This window comes from Haplochromis burtoni, unplaced genomic scaffold, assembly GCF_018398535.1.
Source record: "Haplochromis burtoni strain Fernald_Lab_line unplaced genomic scaffold, NCSU_Asbu1 Contig_79, whole genome shotgun sequence".
Classification (NCBI taxonomy): Eukaryota; Metazoa; Chordata; class Actinopteri; order Cichliformes; family Cichlidae; genus Haplochromis; species Haplochromis burtoni.
The window spans coordinates 743499-756855 of record NW_024582440.1 but is presented as its reverse complement, the minus strand read 5'-3'; the positions used below and the strand labels follow the sequence as shown (position 1 = coordinate 756855).

At 43.2% G+C, this 13357-nt stretch overlaps 1 protein-coding gene across 5 annotated transcripts in view; it reads right to left on the bottom strand.

The window, feature by feature from the left end:
• Positions 1 to 13357, bottom strand: part of LOC102310532 (retinoic acid receptor gamma-A) — a 48187-nt gene that overhangs the window by 9720 nt on the left and 25110 nt on the right. Inside the window, exon 1 of one of the 5 annotated variants that reach the window (XM_042222107.1) lies at positions 8525 to 9144. The exons of the other annotated variants lie outside the window; for them this stretch is intronic. Within the exon in view, the coding sequence (XP_042078041.1) occupies positions 8525 to 8669 (145 nt within the window). The 5' untranslated portion in view covers positions 8670 to 9144. Of the gene's footprint in view, positions 1 to 8524; positions 9145 to 13357 lie in introns of those variants that run through there. 5 annotated transcript variants of the gene reach the window in all.

Sequence of the window (13357 nt, the reverse complement as noted above, 5' to 3'; positions counted from 1 at the left end):
AACAGATGCAAGAATTTGAGTTTCTGGGTGTTTTTTGTAATAGTGTGCGTTCAATTTTGGGCTATTAGAGCAAAGGTGTGAGAGGTGGAAGTGAAGGAGTCGGCGCTGGATGAGTGGTGCTGCAACCCGATCGCTGTTTTCTGTTTATATAGTAACACTGTCGATGTAAAAGTGGCCCTGAGAGAACCAGTGGAAAAACAGCTCCCATTGAAACGGAGAAGCTGCATATGGCGCCAGGAGAGAGGTAGTGACTGACAGTGTCTGAAGGTGGTGAGAGCAGGTGAGGAGGGACGTGACTCAGAGACACATGACGGAGGGAGACAGGGCGAGAGACGCTCGGCTGAAGGCGGCGAGAGAGGGAGGGGGAGTGGGGGTTTTACCTGGCGTGGAGAAAGAGGGAGAGGAGCCAAAAACTGTCGGCAGCTGTCATCACCCTGAACTGAGCTCAGCCTCAGAGCTTCGGCTTGGGAAAACGAAAAAAAAATCCCTCTCTCTTCTTAACCTGCAACTCACCCCCGAGTATGTCACAACATCAATCAGCACTCCGCTCCGCTGCTGGACTCAAAAGGCACGACACGCCTCGTGTGAATCAGCTTAATCAGCTGCTGTAACGCAACTACTACACAGAGATTCACATGCAACAAAAACGATAAATATAACCTGTCATATGACATATTTCACACTGTAGCTCAAGCCTATTCAAATGGCGGCCCGCGGGCCAAATGCGGCCCAGAAGCAACCTGCGAGTGGCCCTGCCTGCGGTCCTGGCAGAAACACAGAGAAAACGCAAAAAATGAATTCATTAATTAATTTTTAAAAAATTAAAAATTCCTACAGCGTAGTGTAGACTGTGAATGCAACACTCCTAGTAGCCTAGCAATATTTAACCCACAAGGCACCGTGATGTAAACATATTAAACAATCATCGTAATATATGATGCGACAACAGCATGTCTTTCTCACTCCAAAAGCGCAAAATTGACAATGAAAACTGTCGGTTTAACCCTGCCTGGACTGACAAATACTTATTCATTTTACCGAGTTTAATAATCTTACAACCGGAGTTGTACTACCTTGGTGAGGATCCTGTACAGCCCAAGAGAGAGCTGCAGCATCTTCCCTTCGTGTTTGCTTCTTGGCGAAGAAGAAAAGGCCTTTCACAGATTCTGAAACAATGAAATACTGCATGCTGGCCGTGGTGGATGCGGTGAAAAGTGAGTGTGACATCTGCTATTAAAAACGTACCCCTGTAGGACAGTTCAAATATTCGTAGAATTGAAGTTCTGGCGTCAGACGAGTTTGAAATGCTGTTAGATGACCTGAAGAAAACTGATGTAATGTCTATAGCAGGAGATCACAGACAGAACTGATAATGCACAGTTATGCGTATATGTCCGTTTTTTGGATGGGAAATTGCTCGGTTTACTACCGTTAGAGGGACACACAGCTGGCGAAATGATGTTTGAGAAGATTTAAGCTCTTTTTGAGGAAAATGGTCTGGATATGAAGCGTGTCTGTATACTTGTGACCGATGGGGCTCCATCCATGGCAGGAAAAGTGAGTGGTCAGCGAAATATTTATTTTAATTTGAAAGGGAATTATCAAAATGTTTTTTGTTATTATTATTTCAAATGTGCAAAAAATAGTTTAGTTATAGCTCCCTTTTTTTTAAATGGACCTTTTGGTGTGCATTTGTGGAGGTCACACCAGATTTAAGGGGAAAAGGAATAAAAAAATACTTGTTTTTCAGTACAGTTGTGTGGGTTTGAAATTGATCATGATCTGCTGCTTACTGGCTTCAAAAAAAATATCTGGCCCAGATAAATTCCTCGGTTTGAAAATCTGGCCCAACTAACTTCGTAGTTGAATAGGCATGCTGTAGCTTATCGTCATGAACCGGCGAGCCATTAAACTAAACTTCATCTACTCACAGCCAGGCTACAACACAATTCGACTCCTGTCTTCTGCAGACGGCGTCACACTACAATATTCCTCCTTCACATGTCTTTTCCATCTTCCTCCTTTCCTGTTTCCTCAGTGTTTGTTGTCAGATCAGCACATCTCTGTTTAGACAACAGCAGCCGCTCTTCTTTATCAGCTCTGATGCCTGAGAGTCAGAGCTCAGGAATCAACATATCACTCCTGAGAAGTTTACTAGAGCTACACTGTCAAACTATCTTCTGACCAGCATGGCTTTAAAAACACAGGGGAAAAAGGAAAAGAAAGGCTTAATCGGGTTTTAGCTGTTTAAGTGAACAGATTTGACAGCAGGAAGTGATAAAATCCTTCAGATGTGAGTTAAACTGCAACAATAGCAACTGCTTTGTTTGTGGAATTTCTTTTTCACCACTCATAATTAGCTTTTTACTTATTTGTGTGTATGTGTGTGTGTGTGTGTGTGTGTGGGGGGGGGGGGGGGGGGGGTCGCTGCTTTTCCTCTGTGCACTCAATTTTTTGGAAAACATAAAAAAATGCGCCAACTGGCTAAATTTTAAGGGGATCAATTTTCTTGTAACAGATTATTGTAGACTGTTCTATTTTGCAGTTTGTCCTGCTGTACCACAATAATTTCCTTTGTGGGGTCAATAAAGTATTTATGCATGTATTTATTTTATTTCTGCCCTAACCATTCTGTATTAACAGCTACATGTAAATGAAAACAAAGTAACCACATGCTGAAGCAGCTTAAATAAAAACAATCGCACATAAAGAGTAAAAGTGACACTGCAGCCGTTCCTTGTGTGTGGTACACGCCCTGTAGGACCTGCAGCCTGGCTCAGCCGGCCTCCATCACACGTCTCATTGAACCCGACTTTGTCCTGAGGGCTCCGGCGAGCCTCGCATCTTTCTTGAAATGGGAGGTAAAGCAAAGCATGTGTAAACTTTAATAATTCCTATACTGTTGTTTGTGAGCCAAATCGGAATTCAGCGAAACAGTGACTCAGTTTACAGGAGATTCAAATTCGTAACCTAACCAAACCAATTTTTTTCTCCTCTAGCCGTTGAAATTTTTAATTTCGATAACAAATGTAGCTTTTACATAACTTCTCGCCAAACAAAATGTTCAGCAGCGTGCTGTGGAATGTGCATGTACACGCGAATGTGTGTGCGTGTGTGGGCTGCTGCACAAGTCCAGGGGTCAGTTGGACAGTGAGCGATGGTTTTCCGTGTGACTTGGAGTGCAACAACACTCGCAAACATGGCGAGAGGAGGGAGCGAGGGAGGAAACGCTGCCATAAATGTCCTTTATTATTAAATAGTTGCAACGCAGTCCATAAAAAACTCACAAAACTGATGACTTTTTTTTTTTATCTGTATTTCATACTAAACTGTATTAAGAGCAGCAACAGAGGTGGTGGTGGGGAGATTTGGGGGAGGGGGGTTCAACCGCAAATATGCTGAGCAAGTAATTACCACGACAGCAGGGAGGAGACGGGTGAGATCTCAGTGACAATCCCTTTCATCAGCTGTTCTAAGTTCAATACCATTGCCCCCCTCCTCCTCTTCCCGAGGCCCTCACTAATAACCCTCTTCCCCCCTGTGTCCTCTCCTGCCTTCCTGCCCTGGCAGGAGGAGGAGTCCTTCCTGTCACTGGCAGTGCCTTTTTAAAGGAAGGGCTGTGAAAACCAGGCTACTGTCCAGGAGATGGCTCCATAAAAACTGCACCAAACACTAAAAAGGAGGCACACAAGCAAACACAGAGGCAACGGTGCACAAAGGCACACACACACACACATTTGCACAAACTCGCTTACAAAAACAGAAACCAAACCCTCCATCCTCGCGAACCCTTGCACTGTTGTAAAGCGTGCCAGAGCCTCAGTACAAACATGGCCCCGAAAGAAGATAATCTGCACTTCTCACACTTCACGCCAACAAAGTAATAACGCAAGGGAAGGTTTCAGAACAAAACCTGGAAAACAGCAGTCCTGTAATCATTTGTTGTGGTCTCTGTATGCGTGTGTGGTCTTGTGTGTGTGTGTGTGTGTGTGTGTGTGGCTGTGTGTGTGTGTGTGTGGGGGGGGGGGTGCATTTTCGGGGCAGGTTGTTTAAATTCAAGCTTGGCCCGTTTGGCCCACCCTTCCTTTTTTTTTTTTTTAAATAACACCCAATAAACCAAGCTTTATATTTTCCCACCTCCCCTGCTTTTGGATCTCACTCCACAGTCGGCTTCCACCGTTGGGCACCTTAAATGCAAAACTGAGACCAGCACAGTTTCTCAAACACATTCTCCTTTGCTAATCTTAGCACGCACATGCATGTGTGGTAGTTAAAACTGCATGACCCTATGGCAATGTGGTAAGATTTTGTATTCTTATAATATAAAATATAAGATCTGAGTCTTATCTTAATCTGATTTGCTAAGTTTTAATGTCCTGAAAACGTTCTGCTGCTATACAAAGACCTAATGATGCGGTGATACCGTTCAACCTGATTTACTTCTGAATGTTACACCCACCAGTAAAACAAGTGATTTGCACTAGGTAGTGTGAATGTAAATGATGTAAAAGAATGTAAATGAAATGAAATACTGTAGGACATTAATAATTCTGAATCATTTAGGCACGGAGATAATGGGGTGAAAGCTGGAACGCCACGACTGGAGACAAGTTTGAGCATGACTCCGCTGGACCTCACAAGAAGCTGGCCTCGAGCTGGAACAATCAGTAATCAGAAGAACTGGATTCAAAGCTTTCATTAAACTACAGCAAAAATAATAAGCCTTCCCCACATGAATCACGCCTAACATTTGCCACGTCTGGAGGTTTCAAAATCAAAAGCAATAACACTAAATTTGCATGCAAACTGTTGCCTAATTACTCAAAGTAATCAGACTGGAGATATAATCTTATTAGGGCACTTACACGAGTCAAAGCAATGAAATAATCTGTCAGGATACATTGATTTTATTTCACCAGAGAAAGCGATGGGAGAGGCAACTCTGTTAAAGGAAGGAAAGTTGGCATATTGTTTTACTAGCTGGGAAAGTAATCTGAACCTAACCCACTAGTAGCCACTCCATTCTACACAAAAATGTGTGGTCATATTAAAAAAAAATCTGAAACACAATAAAATCGCCTAAAGCAGGAATGTCACACTCATTTTACATCATGGGTCACATACAAGCCCGATCTTAAGTGGGGATGAGTAACACTTTCTGTCATTAAACCAAATATTTAATATCTGAAATTCTATCTTAAAATGTCTTTTAAACCAAGAGAAAGCAGTGCACTTTCAACTGCACATCTCAGTTTTTTTCTGCAATTTAGCAAATGCAAAAGCACACTGCCCATACTGTCGCATATTTATCAAACAAGAAGTTTTGGTTGATTCATTTTTTTATAACTAAAATTTTTATAGTAAACAGTGAAAATCAGGAACTTTTCTGTCATTAAACTCTTTATATGATAATTTGACTACTTTGGTGCAACATAAATGGCTCTTTAGCTTTAGCTGTAAAACAAAATACTAAAAACAGCTACAATTTAAAATAAAGTTTAAAGTCCCTTATTTATACCCTCCTTCATATTTTCCAAAGCTGTCCAGCTGCCTGGATTAGAGTTTTTGCCAGACCGATTGTGGCCCCTGGGCCATATGTTTGACACCCCCGACTTAAAGTAAGAACTGACAAATATTAGATAACAATCAGCTATATATAAACACAACACATGTAGCTGATGTAGTCAGGTTATTATTAAACTGCAGCACACGTTCATCACAATTAAAAGAATCCGTTTTCTTCCAGCGGATATACATATACACACATATACTGAACTTGTGTTTACACATCAGCTGCTCTGTTTCCTGCTAAAAGCAACAGTGGAGACAGAACGCTGAGCTCCAGAGAAAAAGACTACTTCACACACACTACCAAACTGTATGAGAAACAAGTGACACTGCTGTGAGTACAGCCAACATAAATATCTAAGTCCTTCTACTCCAATAAAGACAACACACAATAAAAACTTTTTTATCTCGTGATTTAAGCACAATTCTTGTCTGTCTATAACAGCATCTTCCAGCTGTATCATAGTTAGCTTTGCTTCTTCAGTGTGATGATACGATGGCCCGTTGTTAAAGCAGCTTTGAAGAGCCTGATCTCAAAGAGGAGAAGATGCCGAGCAAAAACGGGGATTACTACTGAATGAAGAGAAGACCGTTTCCCCTCAAGGCTCTAAACACCAGGACACAAAGGGCAGCGGTGGGTTTAATCCCAACATCTAACTTCATCCTGCCACTCCTCTCTCACCCCGCTTCGCTTTTAAGTCCCCATGCCCCTTACACACCACCTAATCTCTTAATTGGGCCTTTTATAATTGTAATTGAATCATTAAAAGCTCTTGGTTACACAACACGAGGCCCGTAAGCTGATCCGTGTATGGGCAAAAGAATAAACACACTTTACTGCTGGGAAGAACACGCAACTACTGGAAGAAAAAGGAGATCTTCAAAAGAGGAGGAAAAAAAAAAGCAAATGTCACACCGCACAAGAGGCAGTGACAGAGAGAGCAGACAGACTCAGGCATGTCCCCGCTCCATTTAATGCCTCCTGACGTTGAAACAAAGGAAGGCAAAGAGGTGCTGAACTGCCTCGCAAAAAAACGCAGGAAAAGATGACCCCCCTTACACACACACACACACACACACACACACACACACACACACACACACACACACACACACACACACACACACACCAGAGAGAAGACAGAGAGGCCAAAATGCCCTGAGGAATTTAGCGCCATAATGTCCAACAGAACATGTTCACCCAAAGAAATGCTGAACAAGAAAAAGCATTCACTTGTTCTCTTTCTAATCAGCTCTAAAGATATGCCATGCACCAGTTTATAGAAAAGTAGGAAAAAAATATCAAAATCATGTCAGACTCACAATAGATCCTGAGATGTTGAAATGAGCCATGGCTTTGGAAAATAGTAAAATAAAACCCAAACTCAGGTTCCTGAACCCATTTTTGCAACTGAGATGATACAAAATGTAAAATCTTGCAGAAAAAAACAAGAAATGCAAAAAACAGCAAAACCTACAATTTATTAAATAATAAGCAAGTGAGCATAAATATGACACTGTATGAGATACATGCAATCACTTTCTCTGTGAGTCAAAACATTAATCAGTCAAAGAAACTGTCAATCATTTTCTCTCGATTAATGAATCAATCAGTTAGTGATGCTGAAGTGAGCACTCTTCTAGTTCTTTCACACTGTTTTTACCAGACGATTTGGCTGATGCTAGTTCGAGCAGCCTGTATAACTTAAAGAAACTAAAAATACATTGTATGCAGTTAAATAACGATGATTAATGAACATTTGCGGACATTTGTCTTTCAGTGTGGCATCTGGCAAAGCTCCGCGGCGAGTTGAAACAGGCCCTGCTGTGGTGTTTGTCATCCTGACTGCTCATCCATCATCATTAGCGAGCACTGCGGGCTCGACAGGGTTTGATGCGCTGGTATCTAAATAATTACTGAAGATAAATAGGCTCAAGGTGCTCGGTGGGGACATCTCAAATCGCGTCAGAAAAGTTTCAGCTCGGCGACGCGCCCGACTGCACCTCAAGTCGAGCTCCTATAAACGTTTGTTTTTTTCCAAGTCACCCAGCCAAGTGTAATCTGAGAGTCTGAAAATGGGCTCCGCGACATTTACAAAAGGTGGCCTCGTTATTTTATGAGATAAAGCAAATTTTTTCCGCATTTGTATAACTGTGTAACTGTGTGGTGAGTGCATTGTACCTCAATGTGTGATGCAATTTTTGGTCAAACGTCAAAAGAATGTGTAGCCTGTGGAGTTGAGAAACAGTGACTGATAGCATGTCAAGCCATCCAACATCTATCTTTTAATAACTGTGCTTCTCATTTCTGCAGAACGCTGCTAAAATTCACATTTTTCTTTAACTGCTCCTGCATCAGTGCTCGCTCAGATCAAATCTTTTTAAAAGTGAAAAAGCTCCCCTCTCTGATAAAATATGTCTCCCTACTTATCTTTATTTATCTTCTGTAAATGATCCGTTTCTAACTAACTGAGGCCCTGTGTTTGGGTTTGTTCGCCTGATTGCAACCATGTGATTTCGAGGCCCATTTGCCTTCGATCTGTCAGTGCAGCGTTCGGCTCGGACGTTGGCGCTTGTTGTTTTCTGGACACATCGGTGGGTTAAGTCCCTGCATTGTTTGAAAGAGCTGTCAATCATGTGAAGTCATTCATAAGGAAAACAAACACCCTGATGTATAAATACACTCCCCAACTCACTCGCTCACACTCACAAAGCACGCTAAGCACATAAACAAACACACTGCAGGGTGAGAATGGGTACACATAATCGAAAGGAATCTGACTCTTCCTGTGGAGAGAGCTCCGTGATAACAAAACCAGGGCTCTGATAAGAACACACACATACGCTGGGACACACACACACACACACACACACACACACACACACACACACACACACACACACACACACACAGCTGCTCTTTTTTACAGTCTGACGGACAGGACAGAGTACTCACACTGAACACTGCTTGTCCCAGCCCAGGCAAAAGGGTCCAGCCCGGAGAAGTAAGGGGTGGCCTTGCTGAGCATGCATGAGCCTTGCCTGGACACATCGAAGAGGGGCCGAGGGGCCAGCCCCAGAGCCTCCATGCAGTCGAACATGTTTCTTTGCTATTGAGGAAATCTCAAAGTAACTTAATGCCCTGAGTGGTCCAGGTGTTCCCTGTCTGTCTGTCTATCTGCCTGTCTTTGACCCTGCCACTGCCCCCCTCCTCTGCCTGGCTGTCCTGTCTTTCCAAAGTCCTCTACATGGACAAACTCCCCTCTTTCTGTTTTAGTTTTTCCCCCCTCTTCACCTTATCACCGTTCTACAAGTCGAGCTGCTTCTACCCCCTCTGCTCCCAGATCACTTGCTCGCCTCCCCTGCTGTAACTGATCTCAGTTCCCCTCTTGCTGGCTCTCTGGGCCTCTCACACTCCGCTGCAGTCACGGCCAACTATCTGAGCGGCTCTCCCAGTACTGAGAAAAAAGGGGGGTGTGGTTAAGGAAGAAGAAAGAGGAGGGACAAAACAACACGAGGAGGCGTGTACCTGCTTTCCCCAACTGGCCACACAACAGTCCCTCTCTCCTGGGCTCTTTTCTTCTTCAACTTTTCAAACTCACCTCTTTATAATTCATATGCAACGAATGAAAACAAACACTCCTCTCCTGCCCCCCCCCCCCCCCCCCCCCAGCTCCTTTCTCCGCATTAACTTTGTTTTTGTTTCACCACAGCAGGGAAGAAATAGCCTCTCTCGCAAACATCTCGGTCAACTTTAGCAAAAACTTTAAAAAACAAAAATCTTCTCCTACTTGGCAGAGTGTGAAGCACAGCGTTGTTGTTTGCTTGTTTTCACGGCGCTCTCAAACCCCACAGCAACACAGGGACGTGGCCCCAGACACACACTTAATGCCTGTAATATCCCTAAAATTAAAAACCTATTACAAAAGGTTGCTTTGGGAATATTTACTGTGATTTTTTTTTAAATTCTGTTTTCTATAAATTTGTATAGAAAGAATGCAGCAGAAAAGAAACCTACTAAATCAAATGCCAATATTTTTTTCAAGTTACACGGACATAACTGTGTAATTACATATGGAGGAACAAAAATAGAATCCAAGACATGAGTGAGTCATTATTGAAAGGAATTTCATATGTGCAGATGGTCTGCTGTGTACCGACGACCGGCAGTTGCAACTAATCACAATTAATTAAACACAAATAAACATCGTGTCACTTTTGCCAACAGCTGGTGCCAAATCACGTCATTCTTTCCAGAAAGCCTGTATAAGAACTCACGATCAGCCGATCATGTGTAATTTATGGATTTATGAAATACTGCCTCACAGACAACAAAGAGCGACTTTTCACCCGAAAGTTTATGAATAATCCATCCGTGGTCGGCAACCTGATGGGCTCTTTTTTTTTGGTTCAAATGGTTCAATACATAAATAATTCACTTTTTTTCTCCCCAACTTTCTCATGCTGCACAAAGTTTTGACCGCCTTTTTAAGGTTTCTCTTTTGCCACTAATTCATTGCACGTGCAGCCGCAATTAAAATCTTCTGCGTTGATTCAAATGGATTCAGTCATCCTCCCTCCCCGAGCGTGCTGGATGCTTGAAGTGCGGCGAAGTGCGGCTCAGCTGCAGGCGAACCGCGCTGGCCCAAAGTCTAGATAGTTTGTATACGAGACACACTCACCCTCCTCCCTCCTCTCGCTCTCCTCCTCCCTTTCCTTCCCTCGTTCAAGAGGGATGAACTCTGGAAGAAACCCCCACTGGGGCTCTAACCCCCCCCACACACACTTCATACACACACACGCATGTGCACATGCAGGCGTACACGCCTGCACACTGACTTTCCAACAGCCTGTGGCTTTGAACACTTCATATTCCTCTCGCGTATTACAATTCTCTTCTTTCTTTGTTTTCCCCCTGCTTTTTTGTTTATTTTGCTCTCAACATCCTGAACCCATTCTTCCTCATTTTTTTAACTTTATATAATATTTTGAAAACACCATACACAATCTCTGCCGGTTTTAGCAGATTAACTTTTATATTCATCTCGCCCCTTACCCCTCTAGCCATCCCCTCGGTTTTGGCCAAGCTGTGCACACAAGCGCACACCCGCTCACTACGATGCACTGTGGGGAGCATAGCTGCACAAGCCCGCTGAACTCTCTCCACACCTTGAGACAATTACCCTCCCTGCCTTGCAGCACCCTGCCCCCTGTTGCTGCTTTGAGGAGAGAAGCACACAAATGAACGAGGGGGGGATGCGAAAGAGGGAGGGAAAAAGAAGACGAAGAAGTTGTATCATTTTCCTTCTATTTTACCAAAACACGGGCTCACGCCTGCTCTTTAGGCTCGGCAAATTGCCCCTCTTTGCCTTTGAAGCTTAAAACACAGGACTCCCCGCTCAGCTCTGTCCCTGCTCTTTTTCTCTCACTCACACACAACTTGTAAGAGGACCGAGTCGCATTACAGCTATTCACAATCAGGTTCTTTGGCTATTCATCCTGTCGTCATGTCTGACACAAACACACAGCGCCGAACAATGGCCCCTCTCTCCCTCTCTCTCTCTGTCTATTTCTCCACAGGCACCTCCTCCTGCTTGAACCACAGTTATTTGCACAAAGTCTCACTGCGGTCATCTGTAAGCGCACCAATACAGTCACAAATGTGAGGCAAGGAGCACAAGACTGCTGTTTGTGGTATTCATGGGTGTTGGAATGTGCAGCCTACAGAGTGGCAGTGGAAATGTGTGTGTGTGTGTGTGTGTGTGTGTGTGTGTGTGTGTGTGTGTGTGTGTGTGTTCTGACACACAGACAATTATGTGTGTATGTGCTTAAACAGAGTGCTTGTGATGACAGACACAAAAAAAAAAACACAAGCCTCACTCTGAGCCATTAGGTTCAAATTACTAATATCACACACGCGCGCACGTGTGCACACACACACACACACACACACACACACATTCAAAACATTACAAAGAACAAGATGTTACTAGTAGAGAAATTACGAAGGTACATTGTGTTCACCACTTCCCTGCGAGACTTTCATAACCAATTTTGTCTCCAGAAAACAAAAGGAGGCGTCAATCGATATTCCACGTGAAATCCAGATACCGTGCAATGTATTTACAGAACTTCTAGGAAACCCGGAGCAGGAGGAGCAGGAAAGGCTCAGACAAAATCAGTCGCATGTGTGTTTTGCCAAATTTGCCCAGCTATTAGGGGAAGAAGAGAGAACTCAGAGCATGATTAAACACACAGCAGGGGTCTTTTGATGTGGATATCCGCTAATTTCAACTCCAGGGATGTTCCGAGTTTCATCTCATTAGGAAACAAAGTCCAGTTTTCCACTCACACTGATTAGGGCATGGATTGAATTAATTTGCAAATCCCGCTCAAACTTCCACAGAAATTTTTTTATAAACTTTTGATTCACTTACTACACTACCGGGAGATAAGTAATTTATTGTAGCCTCACTTGAGGGTAAAGAAAGGGCTTATTGGCTGCATTGTTATTCTTCCTATTGAAACCCTTCTTGGCAGGCAGCCACAGTAAACTCTGTTTATATACGGGATACCTGCAGAGTTAAAGCAATTAGTTTTCAATTTATTCACTTGGTGGAGAAACGTGTCAACGCCTTTCCCAAATTATAATGATGATAACTGAATTCCTTCTGCAATACCAAGCACACGCTTGCTTTGTATACCAAACACAGATGAGGAATAACCATGACAACGCTGGACAAATATAATCAGTGGCCACTTTATTAGTTACACGTTGTTAGTACTGGGGTAGGTCCCCCCCCTTTTTAAGACTTGCCTTAATTCTTCATGGCACAGATTCAACAAGGTGCTGGAAACATTCCTCAGAGATTTTGGTCCGTGTAATAACATTTATTGGCTGCGGATCTATGATGTGAATCTCCCATTTCCCATTGTATTCTGTTGGATTGAGATCCGGCGACTGTGGAGGCTATTTGAGTACAGTGAACTCATATGTCATATTCAAGAAACCAGTTTGAGATGATCGGAGCTTTGTGACGTGGCACGTTATCCTGTTGGAAGCAGCCACCAGAAGATGGGAACTCTGTGGTTATAAAGGGACAAACGTGGTCAGCAAGAATACTCGTGTAGGCTGTGGAAGTGCGAACTGACCCAAAAGTATGACAAGAAAATACATGTTTTTCCGATCTTCTGCTGTCCAGTTTTGGTGAACCTCAGTTTTCTGTTTTTTGCTGACCCTTGTGTGGTCTTCTGCTTCTGTAGCCATTCTGCTTCAAGGTTTGACATGGTGTGCATTCAGACATGGTCTTCTGTATACCTTGGTTGTAACTAACACTTACTTAAGTTACTGTTGCCTCCCTATCAGCTCAAAGCAGTTACCATTCTCCTGTGACCGCTGACATCAACAAGGCCCTTTAACAAACTGCTACTCACTGGATATTTTTTCCTTTTTTAGACCATTCTCTGTAAACCCCAGAGATGCTCATGTGGGAAGATTCCAGTACCTCGGCAGTTTCTGAAACACTCAGAACAGCCAGTCTGGCACTAACAACCACGGCACGGCTAAATGAATTGCGTTGCCGTCATGTGTTTGGCTGATTAGATATTTGCATTAATGAGCAACTAAAAACACGTATCTAACAAAATGACCATTAAGTGTAAGTATGTGACTTCTACTCATCTTAATATTTGTGGTCAGCACACTGAACATAGAATATAGATAACGTGAAGCACAAACAAACCTGAAATTTCCCACGAGTGAAACTCTGTGAAGCACAAAAGTTTACAG